Source organism: Castor canadensis, chromosome 13, assembly GCF_047511655.1.
Source record: "Castor canadensis chromosome 13, mCasCan1.hap1v2, whole genome shotgun sequence".
NCBI lineage: Eukaryota > Metazoa > Chordata > Mammalia > Rodentia > Castoridae > Castor > Castor canadensis.
The window spans coordinates 91,134,375-91,149,232 of record NC_133398.1 but is presented as its reverse complement, the minus strand read 5'-3'; the positions used below and the strand labels follow the sequence as shown (position 1 = coordinate 91,149,232).

General features: G+C 37.5%; 1 protein-coding gene across 9 annotated transcripts in view; it reads left to right on the top strand.

Annotated features, from left to right (window-relative positions):
- The window catches only part of Ntrk2 (neurotrophic receptor tyrosine kinase 2), a 333,650-nt gene that overhangs the window by 184,680 nt on the left and 134,112 nt on the right, over positions 1-14,858 (top strand). For 2 of the 9 annotated variants that reach the window (XM_020153404.2, XM_020153405.2), the window contains one exon: positions 1,526-6,379. The exons of the other annotated variants lie outside the window; for them this stretch is intronic. In XM_020153404.2, coding sequence (XP_020008993.1) covers positions 1,526-1,554 — 29 coding nt within the window. In that variant the 3' untranslated portion in view covers positions 1,555-6,379. Of the gene's footprint in view, positions 1-1,525; positions 6,380-14,858 lie in introns of those variants that run through there. 9 annotated transcript variants of the gene reach the window in all.

The window sequence follows — 14,858 nt, the reverse complement described above, 5'->3', positions numbered from 1 at the left end:
TATGTGTTGCCTTTTGTTTGGTGTGAGTATGGGCACTGTTGAGGATGTGTTTCTGCAGTCCTGTTTAGACTGTAAGCTCTTTATGTGTTAACTATTCCTTCACTGCATGGGATATGACATACCTTTGACATTGACAGATGTTGATCAGATAAGGTTATCTATTGATGAAATATTAAATCACAGAAGACTTATAACAAAGATCAATCCTTTTGCATTGGCATTATTTCTGTCAAATTTGTCTATATAGAAGTTTATTTATTAGACATGCTTTTAACACTATATTAGCCAATTTAAAGAAATTCAGATAACAATTTTAGCAGAAACAAGCTTTTAACAAAAAATCCTTTATTTGGATATACTAATTATAGTCATCCAGAGATTTAAAAATTTACCAATGAAGAGACTGGACATGCAGAAGGATTTGTTGCTAGAAGTCCATGAAATTTTGAGTTTAGTTTTCAGTTAGGCAACTCTCAATATTTTAGATAAAAGCTTCTAAATAACCTATAAAGAAATGCTCTTCCATGAAACTACATAGGTAATATCTGAAAAAAACTGATAAGATATTAGAGAGTTTAGAACTTTTCTCATGTGCTTGAAATACAGCGTTATTTGCTAGTACATCACCTCCATCCCTCTGAATCCGTCAGAGGCTTGGACCACAGACTAGTGTATTTATATTTAGTAATCTTTTCAATTCTGCATGCTATTCAAAAATATCAACTTTTGAATATATGCTTTATTTTACCGTAGTGATCTCCTTCTCTCATATTGCTGAATTGTAAGAATCTAATCTAAATAGTGAATTTTAATTTTCTGAGTATTTGTTGATTACCTCTAATGCTTTTACAATGTTACAAACTACAAATTCTGTGATGATGGCTTGTTCCCTGACTTCAATGAACCTCACTGTGGAGGGCTGGTAGTTGGATCATCATACAATCACAATGCAATGTGATAGGCACTAAGATAGGATGTGTTAGTGAAAGGTCTTACATCCCAATTATCTAAAGGGATATGGCAGGTTAATATGGATGACAGGTTGGATTAGAAAAAATGACTTGGAATAGTAGAGGCCATGCCTAGTATTACCATTTTTAAAAATTGAACTTTCAATATTTAGAACTGTAGGTGGAATAAATAAGAATACATCAGTGTAAGTCAGATTGGGTCCATAGTCCACTACCTGTTTGTGATCCCCTGAGTTAGACCTTAAAGATCAATTAATATAAACCTTACTTTATAGATGATGCTCTGAAGTGATATGGCTTCAATGCTAGCATAGCTTAGCTTTAAAAACAAAACAGCACACACAAGACATGATCATTTAGTGATGCATAAGATTGTTTAATTGGAGGATACTAGTAAATTATATCCCTTGAAAACTCCTTTGCACTATCAGGAGCTATGTGATAGTATTCATTTACAAAATCCAGAGATGGTTGGCAAGATTTTAGAGAAATCTAAACAGGGCTGAATTGCTCCTGAGCACTTTCCAATAGCAAGTCTGTCTACTTTATTGCAGGGCCCAGAGGTTCCCCCAAGACCGCCTGATAATAATTTGGTATTTGGAGGCTCCTGTGTCACTGCAGGAACTAAAGGAGGCTAAATCCATGCCTGATGGAAGAGAAGAGTTCTTTGGTTATCTGCAAATTCTGGCCAGACAGCATCTTGGAGTCACTCCTTAGCTTCCATACCCTAGTCAAGCAAGAAGTTGCCTTCCCAGGACAAAGCAGTGTGCTCTAATGACTAACCCCTCAAAGTGCTATGCCACTTAAACTATAGACCATCTCCTCGATCAATCAGGATGGCAAGATGGAGCTGAGGAGCTCAGCAACATCAAGTCTGGAGTTGGTCTTTAAATCAAGTAGTCTGTTTAGATGTGTCTGAAAACCATGTCATCTTACAGTGTGGGGTCGTTTCCCAGTAGGATTTACAAACTTGGCTCAAGGCAGATGTATTGCCTTTTTCTTGACTGCTGAGAAAGTTTTTGACAGGGTACAATGGAAACACACCTTCTGAGCTGAAAACAAAAACAAACCATAATAACCAGCAAAAGTTTTAAATCATCAATCTTGGCTTGACTCTTGAAGGGTGGGAATGTAGTATATTCATAGATTTATTGTCATACCTAAAATTGTGTCTTTCCTAGAGTAACCTTGTAAATTAGCTAGGGTCCTAGGCTCTGAGCCTAAATTTGACAAGTGTCTCTAAATAAATACATGCATATGTTTGTCTTTGCAGAGCATGACGTCTATATGTACCTAGGGCTAGTGCATAGCATAGCATACCTGTGGCAGATGCATATAAGGAATTCTGATTGTTTTCCACTCTGACTCTATTTCTAATGAAATGGAATTTATTGCCTTCTTCCAGTGTGTGCCATACTTTTCCAGGTATTGTAGTTTGTGTATGTGTGTGTTTTTGTGTTTTCCCACTGGTCACATGCTTAGTATTCGATTATGTAGATAAGCACAGATTTACAGACCAGCTAGGATGAAGGAAATAAGATGTAATAAAGGGAGCGAGTGTTTGAACAGTAGTTGAAAATATCACACAGGGACCCCATCAGGTTCCTTTTTATTGCCATGTCCACTTTGTCATTATGTTACCAACAAAAAGAAGGAATACAAGTGATATTTTCCACAGAGCTGCAGAGGTTTTGAACATATTTGCAACATTACTTTGAGTACACATGAGCAAAAATTTCAAATTATATCTAGGACCCCAGGTACTCATTAAATCAAAGAGTGAAGGCCCTGAGAATTACTGAGAGGTTATCTTCAGACTTCAGGGCGACCATATAACTGGGATCCATTTTGGTGGTCAGGGTTAAGATTTACAGATATGTAGAAGTAATCAATTTAGCACATTATCCTGTCCTTTGCTTATTAACTTTGTCTTTCAAAAACATTTTCTTCTGAGCATTTAATTGGAGAAATAATAAGTACTGTGGGAACAGTTTGTATACCTTTGAAGGCTATGGCCTGCACTTTAAAAATAAGCTAAGTCTGTTCTTTCCAACATGAGCATTAGGACAGAGAAAATGCAGTTATTTTAGGATCCTTAGAAATTGCTTCATTTATGGCACACTGGGTTGACAACTTTTCCTGTGGGACCCATAATGGCACATTGCTGGCATTCAGCAGATCTCAATACAATTGTCTCTCCCTTCTGGTACCATAGTCCCCTATTGCTAGCTACAACAATTTGATATTATACTCCCATTCAACTCCAAAGGAGATGGGAAGAAACTATCAAACAATGCTCCAAAAAGCAACTTGAATTCTCTAGAAGAAAAGGAATGAATACATGCCGTATAATTACATTTAAATTGTAAGCCATGTTATAAACTTAATCAAGATGAAGATTTACTAGCAAACCACTTTTGAACACATTCACAATTAAGTAAAATAATTTTATTAGTATTTGACCACTGGGTGATATTACTTGTTATCAAAATAGAAGTAACACTCCAATCCTATACTTGATGGCTAAAAAGGGAAAAAAGTGATGATGAATCTAGAACAGGGGGACACTCATAGTTATATTTTAAAGACTGTTTACTTCCACATCATCATCCAAACAAGATGGAATCATGCATCATTTCAGTCCAAATCCACCAAATCATCAGGGATGTGCTGGAGATGGAAGATCCTAATGCATTGGTTCTAAGTATTTCCTAAGGCCCAGCCTGGCTGGAGCATCCTTGATTAGGATGAGCCTAATCAAGCTGCATCCCTGCTTTGGTTTCAGCTTGGCTGCTCTTCCATGCACCAGCAGATTGTGGGCAGGACCAGCTCAGCAAACACAAATGCAGAGTAGCCTCCTATGTTGTTAAGATGCTCCAGTTACAGATGCTGTGAACAGCTGAGTACTCTCTACAGTTGAGATGGAACAAGTGGAGGTTCTCTTGGATGTGATGCTCAACCCTTTATGGTAGTGCTTATAATAAAGATTTTCTCTGTCTTTATTGATTTTGCCAGCCCAAGAGGATAGACTACCCCAGCTGGGCTTCTTACAGGATCATGTGTCCTGCCAGCTTCGCTTCCTGAGCTGCAGTAATGTGCCCTTCACATTCAGTGAGGCTGTAGTGGTGTTTTGTCCTATCAATACCTACAAAGTCAAGTTATAAGTACCCTTACCTTTATTTGTACTGGATTTTCTTCATATTTCTATAGTAATGGTTTGCCTCTGGTGGATTGTGAGGGAAATTCATAGTAAGCACTAGATATGTTATTTCCAGTTACGTGTTTCCTGTTTGCTTGATTATGCACAAAAGTTAAGACAGACCTTTGGGTGGACATCAGTGTAAGTATTTTGCATAATTATATTAAAATTGGCAGATTCCAAAAATAAGTTTAGAACAAACAAGTCCTCTTTTCTTTTTGGCAGCACTGGGGTTCGAACTCAGAGCCTCATGCTTGTTAGTCAGGTGCTGTACCACTTGAGCTACTCTGCCAACACAGGGCAAACAGATTTCTGTGATTTGTAAGAAGTTATATCCGTGTGATTTTGAACCAAAGGCAGGGGGAAATCCTGAAGAAATAATACTCTACACCTAGTTTCTATATTGTTCTTATCAGTTACTATATGTGAGTAGATGTCAACATTCTTGTTATTCTGTCACTTTTATTTAACACATTTATTTGACCATGTCATTGACCTTCTGAGTACATTAAAGTGGAACCCAAGCTCATTATTACATAATGATGGCATTTAGACTGAGTGCCATATTCCTAATGTTCCAATAAAATGGTTGATACAGAGAAGAAAGGATAAAACCCTACCCTATGTAATTATATAAAAATAGCTAGTCTCCACTTTAGGGAATGTCTACCAGAGGAGATTACATGATATGTCTGCTTCTAAAATAAGCAGAGAAGCCATCACTGTGCAGCCAGCTAAATCATTTTCCTATGAACAATGGATTTTCAGGTGCATTTATAATTTCATGTCTAAAATTTATCCCCACCTTCAAACCCTCACTCCTGAACAGTCTACTCTTGCCAAGTGAGTTGGCCTTCAGTCTACCAAGGAGCATAGGGATACTGACTAGAATACCCAGGGACAGAATTCAGATTCTTTTTGTTTGTACAGTACCCTGGTCTTGTGTTTTCTCTACTTTGGGTTTACTTCCATGAATATAAATTTCTTTGTCCATCTCATTCTTTCATCCTCCCTCTTTTTCTGTCTTAGGGTTCAGGAACTATGATATTAATAATCACATTTCTTCCTGGCTCCTAATTCCATTAATACCATTTCTTGATATCCACAGAATCAACTGTGAATACATATAGCTGCCTGAGCCTTATTTAGTAAGGGCTGTTCTTTATTTCCCAAGGGCTGTCAGAGGGTATGTGTTTAGGGAGGTCCTGTTTCTTTTAAGAATCTTTGTTTTGCTTTAATGACAAAATTCTTCCTCTTACATGTCAGATTTTTGGTCTTCTGAACCCTTACATTGACCTTCAGTGATATATATAGTCATGTTATTAGGAAGATATTGGTCATGACTAGCTATGTCTCAGATTTCTGAGCTCCTAAATTTTGGAGAGGGAGACAATGACTAAGTAGTAAAGTGAATAGAATTATTACTCACTCACTATATCACATTTCTCATTTGTGCTTGTACATACTTTCTTATTTCCTACATTTTATACTCCCAAGTTTCAATTAACATGGATCTTAGATACATTTGGGTCTAACAGGTGACACATGAGAATGGTCCTTGGTGTTAAGATCCTAGGGTGTGCTTTTTTGTTCTGTTTGAAAAGATCTACATTATTGAGGGCCTTTACACCCTCCTTTGTCCCAGCATGGAGAATAGCTTTGGTGTATGGAAAGGAAGTTGTTGGGTTGTGGAATTACAATTATTTGAGAGGGTCCCTACACTATCCTCTCTTGGAGACAGAGGATTTTGCATGGGTGGGCATGGATTGATGTTCCTCGAGGAGACCCTTTCACTAATGGGCACCACATCAGGGTGTTACCATGACCCTCTCTATAAGATCTCACTGCGTCCCACTATGGCCTGGTACTGCCTGGACATCCCAGAGCTAGTCTCAGCAGTTCAGTTTTCAGGGGTTGCACCATGTTCTGCTGGGGTGGGAAGGAAGGGACACTTGGTTGTTGAATGTTTCTTGACTTTCTTTCCCTCTCTCATATTTGATCAAGATAGTGGACCCAAAACATGACTTGTCTCTCTTACTCTGTTCAGAAACTCCAGAGCTGATTCACACGTATGTATGAGTGATCAATGGAACTTGGAAGTCTTTATCATATAGACATGTTCATGCAAATGAGATCTGTTATTCTGGAATTTGTAATGTAGTTGGTCATTCAGAGCCAAACACATACCAATAAAGACAAGAGTGTCAGATCCATTGTCTCCATTGCCTGGTTTTGTCACTTATGAATAATTATTCTTGCATAAACTTAAAAATTTAATTCAATCCTGAGATTCCTGAAGGTCCCTCAAACGATCTTGTGGACGTTCTCCCCATTGGTTGTTGAATTGTTCCCATATAGCCCTTCTAGTTTTCTTGCAGCCCCCCCTCCACTTCCTTTAGTTAGGACCAGCCATTAAGGTGAGAAGGTCACTTGAAGTACAGAATTTAAAAGGACACCAAAAATCTCACACTTGAATGATATTATCATGCAATATTTTAAAGATAAAAGTCAACACAAAATATCCATGATGAAAGCATCAACATATTAAATACAGTATTATCCTAATAGGACTGGGAGGTAAATTAGGTGGGTCTCTCAATTCAGTATCAGATCATATAATTCTTTAAAATTCTGATTTTATGATGAATATTTGCAATCATTTATATTTTAAAAAAATATTGCATTAAGCTTTTATTTACCCTCATGACTGACTTTTTTTGCTGTTGTTCTAAATGCTGTGCACAAGGGAGAGTCTTATTACTCTTACCCTAAAAGAGCTTCTTCTTGCCTGGGTCACAACTGTGTGAAGCTTTGGCTTTCACAAAGTTCTGTTTTGTATACATGAACAGCTCAACTGATTATCTGTCACTCTTCTCTCCCTTCCTGAGTTCCTAACCTAATTGTTCTTCTTCACTCCCCTCCTCATTTGTCTCTGGAGATGCATTCCCTGACTCCCTATTGCTCAGCCAGCCTTGGCATCTCTAGCATTAACCATCCTGTGCTGTCACTGAAATATCTGAGGCATGTTTGCTCATCTTTCCCCTGCATTTTAAATGTGACCCACCAGTGTGGCAGGAAATGAGACACAGAGAGAGAGAGAGAGAGAGAGAGAGAGAGAGAGAGAGAGAGAGAGAGAGAGAGAGAGAGAAAGAGAGTAGTAGTCCAGTAGTCCAGGGGGAACTTGCAAAAAATATTTTAATAAGCTAAATTCTTCTTAAAAGTATTAGATATTGCTTTATTTCCTAATGTTTGGAGATTTAGTGTTACATTTGCTAAATTAAAGATGCAATGTTTGAAATTAAAAACATCTATTCATTCACCATGAATAGAATGTCTACATTCACTGCTTTTAAACAACTTATAATCTAATTCCTTTATATGCCATGACCCATAGGTTGTATTTTCACATTAAAAAAATCATCCTTATCAGTGTTGCAGGATAGATATTATTAATCTGTCCAACAGATGAGAAAACAACTTTATAAAGATTAAGAGGCAAAAGAAGAGACCAGAGTTATACCCTGACACATGGGGGAATTTCTATCCTAGGCCTCCTAGAAGTTGGGGCACTTTCTAATCTAATGCTGCTGTACAGCTTACACAAAATTCCTATCTGGAAATTTTCTAACTCTGTAAGAGGAATGATAGTGTTGGTATTGTGCCTTTCATGTTGGCTTATGAATGTATGCTGGAGTGTGTTCACCTTCTATCACAAAGGAAGGGGAATGCTGGGAATACCCTGGCAGGTAATGAGCATAACACTGGGGGAGAAGGGACCTGGTAGGCAGGCTCCAGACCCCCTGTAGTGCAATGGGCAATGGGTGATGCAGCCTCACTGGAGCAACAGTGATGTTTCCTCTCTCAGTAGAGTCTTTGCCAGAAATACTAAATCATCATAAATAATATACCCTTATTTTTTGTTAATTAAATTATGTAAACCACCTCCACCCATTTTTTTTTGTCAAACCCACCTTGAAAAAAAATGCCTTTAAAAAATCCTAAAAGCAACTTTTTTGAGTGACATCAATTTCCTAAGTGAACTTGATGCCATCTTTCCAAGAAAGAGTTCAAAGATTTCCAAGTTTTTGGGGAGCACACTGAGGTACGCCAGTTAACTGAGTTTCCCTAGGCAATGCTGTGAGGGTTGAATAACCACCATACCTGTCCAGGCCACCTTGTTCCAGAGAGACTAAGGGAGCAAAGTGGGTAATAATTCCTTTTTCACCAACATTCTATGAGGAACCAATAGGGACACCAACCTTATGAGTATCTCAGAGGACAGACAGGCACTTCTTTGATCGACCTTCCATGACTCATTCTATCATTCTCCATGGAATGGTCCATGTTTCTAAACTGGCTTATTGAAAAAGGTTTTTGTTTTTGTACATCTCTAGGGACTCTTAAAAATCATGAGTTGGCATTGATAAGTGGCATTCTTCCATGCATGTACCTAGAAGCTTTATAAAGTTAGGGGACATCAATGATAGTTTTCAGCACCTATATTATGACAGGTGCATGTTTAGACAGATTTGTATACATGACCAATACCTTGTGTCAGACTTTGGATAGCTGGAGTAACATGTGTTCTCCCAAAACACCACATAACAAGTCTCTTCTGGGTTTAAGAAGTGCAGATGATTTAGAATGGTGAGGTTAGCCAAAATAAATAAATCTTTTCTGAAAAACAGAGTTGGGGATCTGAGTTATTCAATTGCAGTTTAAAGTCCATCGAGATAAATAATGACACAATCAAAATATTGTTCACTAGAGATTCCTAAGCCTGTGAACCCTCATGTAGCACACAATGCTATAGAGCTGGGGGCAGTCCTTTGGGGGTATGGAGGCACAGCCACAGAGTGACTTGGAGACACAAATTAGAATGAGACTTCGGAGAAAAGAGGTTGAAAGATTTCCAAAGAGAGAATCTGATGAGTCCTTTGCTTCCCCTGGGTAGAGACTGTGTGTTTTTGCATGCATCTAGGTACATTTGCCATGATGGAAAATTTTCCCAATGAGATGAAATAAAACAAATCTCTGACTAATAAGACTCTGTGGGGCCTTTAACAATGGAACTACAGGATGGGGAAGAGAGGAAATGGATGGAAATGAAAGTTCAGGTCAGGCTCAGCGTATATAGTTATATTTCTCTGTCGGATGATGAATGCATAATCGGGCAGTCACGTCTTACTGGGAATTCAGTGGCAGTAGTCACTGAATGATATTGAAAATTGCAGGTAGAAATAAATACTTATTGACAGTCCCTGATCATGGACTATTTAACGAAAAAACAAGTGCTCTAGAGTCTTCAGCTGCTACAGCAGTGTCCAAGATATTGTAGGTAGCTAATAAACAGGTGAACAACTGAGTGAACAAATATCTATACCTTACAGAGGTATTGGGTTGGGGACATACATCCCTACTTCATTGAGCTAATTAGGTGAAGTTTGTCTATGGTTCTAGTAAGAGCAGAAGGTAGTCCACCTTTCCATTTGAATTGCATATTACCTGTCCCCATGGCCATGTTTGTTCACTGATTAGTTTAAAACTATTTTCTCCACTCTTTCTATTCTACCTCTCCTAATTATCCTGTTACAGTTATGCTAATGCTTTGTGGGTTGTGGGTTTTTTTGATAAATCTTTTAATGAAAAAGCAGGTTGTAAAGGTTTATATAGTATGAACCATATTTGTGATTAAAAATATACATTAATTCACTCAGCAAATAAACACTATGCTTTATGTTTTGTATTATAAGAAAATAATATCTCATAGACCTCATGTCGATGTTTTTGTCTGGGCAAGAATTGACAATAAGCAGAACATGGAGAATCCTAGAAGGAGATAAAAAAAAATAAATAGATAAGGATGTGAAGACTAAAAGTAGAGTCATTTGGGGAAATTAGAACAGAATGTGCTTCAGTGACACAAAGGCAGTAGTCATTAAAATACTTAAGGCTCAGAGTCTACGAAAGAGCTGGGAAGATGCAGGGGAGCATCCCACCAGCCAGAAACTCAGAAGGCTGCAGATTAGGGGTGAGGCACTTAGGGACGAGGTCCCTGAGGTGTGTCAAGTTTTTCCTTTCTGACAACTGATAAGAAACTTTTCAGAGTCAGAACCTGAACCCCCAAAATTTGTTCGAGTAATCTAGCATTAAGAAGCTCAGTAGAAAACAAGCTGTTAGAAATTTAATTAGAGCAGATATTTGATTTTATCACTAGTACAATAATAGTTATATTCATTATATAGTTAAAACTCAGTAGTTGCTGTATAATGTACTCTCTCTCTCCATATATATATGGAGAGGCACAATGGCCCTTTGAAATAGGTATCACTTGCTACTCTAATAGCACAGAAGAAAATAAGGCACAGAGAATTTAAGCAAGCTGCCCAAGGCTATGCGGCTAATAGGCAGAAAGGCTGGAAGCCAGGCAGTCTGTCTACAGTCTGTTTCCTGACGCACGTAGTATACTAGCACCATATTTCTGTCTTTATCTAGCCACCCCACAGCCTTCTTTCACACTTCCCTAACACACGACTCTGACCCACATGGATTTGAGGCAGTTTATAGAAAATGTAGCTAAACTAGTAAGATGGTATATCTGAAAAGTTTTGTTTTCCCCACAAAAACCCAAACCACTGTTGGAGGAGACTTGCATCTATGCTATTTCATTTTTTTTTCTGTTTGTGGGGCTCCATCTTCTAGATAGCCAGTTGGCTGATGGAAGAGATCAGCAAGCATATGTTTCCAAACCTGTATTCTTCATTGCATAGTCTCTATTGTACTTCTGTGTGCACATTGTGTGTGCATGTGTGTGCTCGTGTGTGTGTGTGTGTGATAGTAACTGGAGATCTTTCTAAGAACCAAATCCCTGTATCCCAAGCAATGTCTATCAGATTTGAGTGGTAGAGGTAGGGCCAGACGATCTGTATTGCTGTGAATCTCTGTGTATTGGACTTTGGAGATTGTTGCGCCAGGTCACACACACTGTGGAAAGTGGAAAGAACAAGAAGCTGGGTGAAATGAGGAGGCAAGCTCTTTGGAATAAGCTTGTACTTTCATTGCTGATGAGTTTCTTTTCCTGACCCTCCTCCTTTGCTGGTATTTGACTCTCATCTTTGGTCTGTATTCAAGTCTTCCAGGTTTCTGAACATGAAAATATTTCACTCATGGTGGTTAGCACAGAGGAATTGTGATTAGAAGATAGAATACAGTAGCACAAGGCTTAAAAAACCATTTAAAATATTGTCTTGACAGTCTAAGCACAAGTATAATATCTCCATGAAGAGATGCCTCTCATTTGTGAACAATCAACATAGAAATGAACTATGATAAGTTGATCCACTTATGAGTTGAGGACTCCCTATGTACTGACAATATAATTATGACAAATGAAGGGGTCAACAAATAACAGATGAGAAGAATAACTACTTATTTATTTTTTCACCAACACTTCATAAACACTCCTAATCCCTACTATTTGAAGAGGATTTGGTAAAATTTGTGAGCTACATAAATCTACAAAAGGCAGAGATACCAAATTGGGTCAGCTTAAGCTCAATGCTTCATCTGATTTTAAACCAAAATGTTTAGACATTGCAGTTCTATCAAATGATTAATTCAGTTCATTGATTTTCCTCAAGAAAATATACTATCATAGAATACCAAATTATCAGAATGTTAATTTTATATAGCTTGAATTTCATAGCATAAGAAATTATTGAGATATTGTTTCATCCCTCTCTACAAATTCTTAAGTATCTTTTGGAATTTTATCGTATGTGATTTGATCTGTGCAAAATAATGTAAGAAGAGATAATGGGTCTTATAGAGAGAAATGATTGAATCATCATGTTCCAATAAAAAGTGTTCAAATTACATTTCACTACATAATGAATTCTGCTTCAACTTACTTTGACATAAATAAGATTGGGTAGGAGAAACCAGAAGTAAATCAAATAAATTAATAAAACTATCAGAGCTGCTTCAGTTTTGTCCCTAGACAGTGTCTGCTTGTTTCTATAATAAAATCTGCTCTTATAAATTAAACCCATGCATGTCACTTGATAGAAAGAAAAAAGTAAGGAAGAGTTAGAAAATTCTTGGACCTGATTAAGGTATCTTCTCATTTCACAAAACTAATAGCTTTGAAACCTGAAAACTTGAAACCAAGAAGAGTGAGCTTCAACTTTCAACTAGAGATTAAAAAAAAACAAGAAGATTGGAGATACAGACATGTATGCAATACTGATGATTAGCTGTTCTTCATATTTTCCTAATTATACACATTTACTGAACACAAAAAGATTTTTGCATTTTGTCTAGACGAAGACTCTGCCTCCACCAGCATAATATATCATTGCGTTTGTGAGTCTTGTGCAAAATTGAATTTGCATCTGTGCTGCCACTTGTAGAGTTCATTATCTTGCAATACTATCACTGGGAAAAATTCCATTTTCATATTACTAAAATGGTGGTCTTCTCGACATGTTTGAGCAATTTGTTAAGCACTGTTTATCACAGACACTGAACACTAATTGTACTGTGTGCAGTTCCAATAAGGTTGATTTTAGATAGTTCCTTTACTTAATATCTACCAGTGCAATCAGGGTATTTCACAGCCACTCTATTATTTGGGTTTCTTAGAATTGATGTTTCTTCTAAAAACGTTAAATGCAAAAGATAAAACCACTACGTAAAATGTAGAAAGTGTAAAATACGAAGTGGATGTGATCGAGGGGCAAAGGAATTGAAGGGAAAGTCTGCATTAGACTAGGACTATAGAAAGAAGCAATGCATTGGCCAGCCTAGAATGTGTCAACTGAACTACTAGAGGACATTATAGTGTCTGTGGCACAGATGATCACTGATGCCTGTTGTGCTACTCTATTTTGTAATCTATGATCTAGGTCTATCAAAAATATAAATATAAATATAAATATGGCTTTACTAGTTGGAAACCTGAAAGACCAGAAGCTTATTTTCTGATGATCTTTGAAAATGAGGTTTGAATGACAAAGCACTAAAGAACTGAGTGCTAAATCATGGGGTCAAGACCTTGAAACATAGTTTTTAGTTATTAAAGTACGGTTTTGAAGAAGAGCTATCATGCATAATTTCAGCGGCCCTAGATCTTTATATGAAAGTTATGATTTAAATGTAACCCACATCTGGTAGTCTTTGTGTTGTAGTAAATTGAACACGTGTGAAATGAACTTGAAGAAGGATATTAGTGATCCCTTTTTTGTTTTAAATAATCCTAAATTGCATCATATCAAGCACACAAGAAAACCCAGAAACAGATTTAGTTTGGAAGAAAAGGTTGTCAGGAGAAACTATGTTCTATGAGATTTATTGACACACAGTGCTCAAAAATGGGTTTCCTAGCTCAGTCTTCAGTAACTGTGTTTCATTATAATCAAATTGCCTCTGACAGATTAATTAGCAGAAAGAAAAGAACAGCAGAGAACACAGAAAACCTGTGATGGGAAAAGGGACTTTTTAGCTATTTATTTATTTAGGTCGACTGCATGTTTTCATATATGTATGCAACCATGATGCAGAATTTGCTGTGAAGTCAGGTAAAGCAGTTACATCCATGCAAAGAAACACCCTCAGGGAGAAAGTTACGGTTATAACACTTCATGAGGTGGAAGGTGTATTACTGTATTTCCCTTAAAGGTAAAGTTTCAGTTTAGACCACGAATCTGTAGGAAGCTGTTTCCAAAGCCTATGGAGCTGTTGGTCACCTACCTCCCAACATTTGGTAGTTTAGAGAAATGTAATTGCTACCTGGGCATTGCCAAGGCTTGGGTGCTAAAGTCTTTCTTTAATTATCAACCAAATTGAAGGTTATTGCCACAATCTGGAGACCACCCCCCCCCCCAATTCTGATTTGGAGCCTCCAACTGCTTCAGCCAGCATATGCCTTAGCAACAGGTGCACATTCTGTTTTTTGTTTTGCCACTGCAGAGCAATATCTGAGGCATGTCACTAGAGTCTGTACTCTGAATGCCTTTTACCCAGCCATATCCTCTTACTTTTATCTCAACACTTTCTCCTTGGCTTGACCCCCTCACCAGCTTGAACCACTTTGTCCTCCTAGATTTTGCTTAGCTTGTGTTTTTTGGACCACTGAGTAATTTTCACTCAGATAAAAAGGAGACAGAGGGAACCAGGAAGCAGATGTCTCTTGGGTGGCATGTATATTTGAGAGTTTTGAAATTTGAAATGTCTGTGTGAAAGGAACTATGAATGGGTATAATTAGTCAGGCTAATGAAGGAGTGAAACCTGGTAAGCAGTTTTTCTTGACTGACTTAATGAAAAGCATTAGCTATCAGTTTCTCCTGAAACTCACTGAGGGTAAAACAAGTGTGGGGTTGGAACAAAAGACAAGATTCAGCATGGGCTTAGACTCCATTCCCAAGAATAAATTTTGCCTGGGTAGAAAGCAAGTGGTTCATCCAAAAAAAAGAAAAGAAAGAAGAAATCAATGATTTTTGCACTTGCTGCATTTTATTTCAGAATTTATATTTCAGGAAATTTAAGGGATTTTTGAAACAGCTCAGTGCTATTTTACAACCAAGAGTGGATATGTTGCTCCTTTTCTTCTCATTCCCTCAAGTCAGCCACTTTCTCTAGGTCAGTTTTCAGGGTCAAGGAAGTTTTAAGTGTTGACCTAAGGTTATCG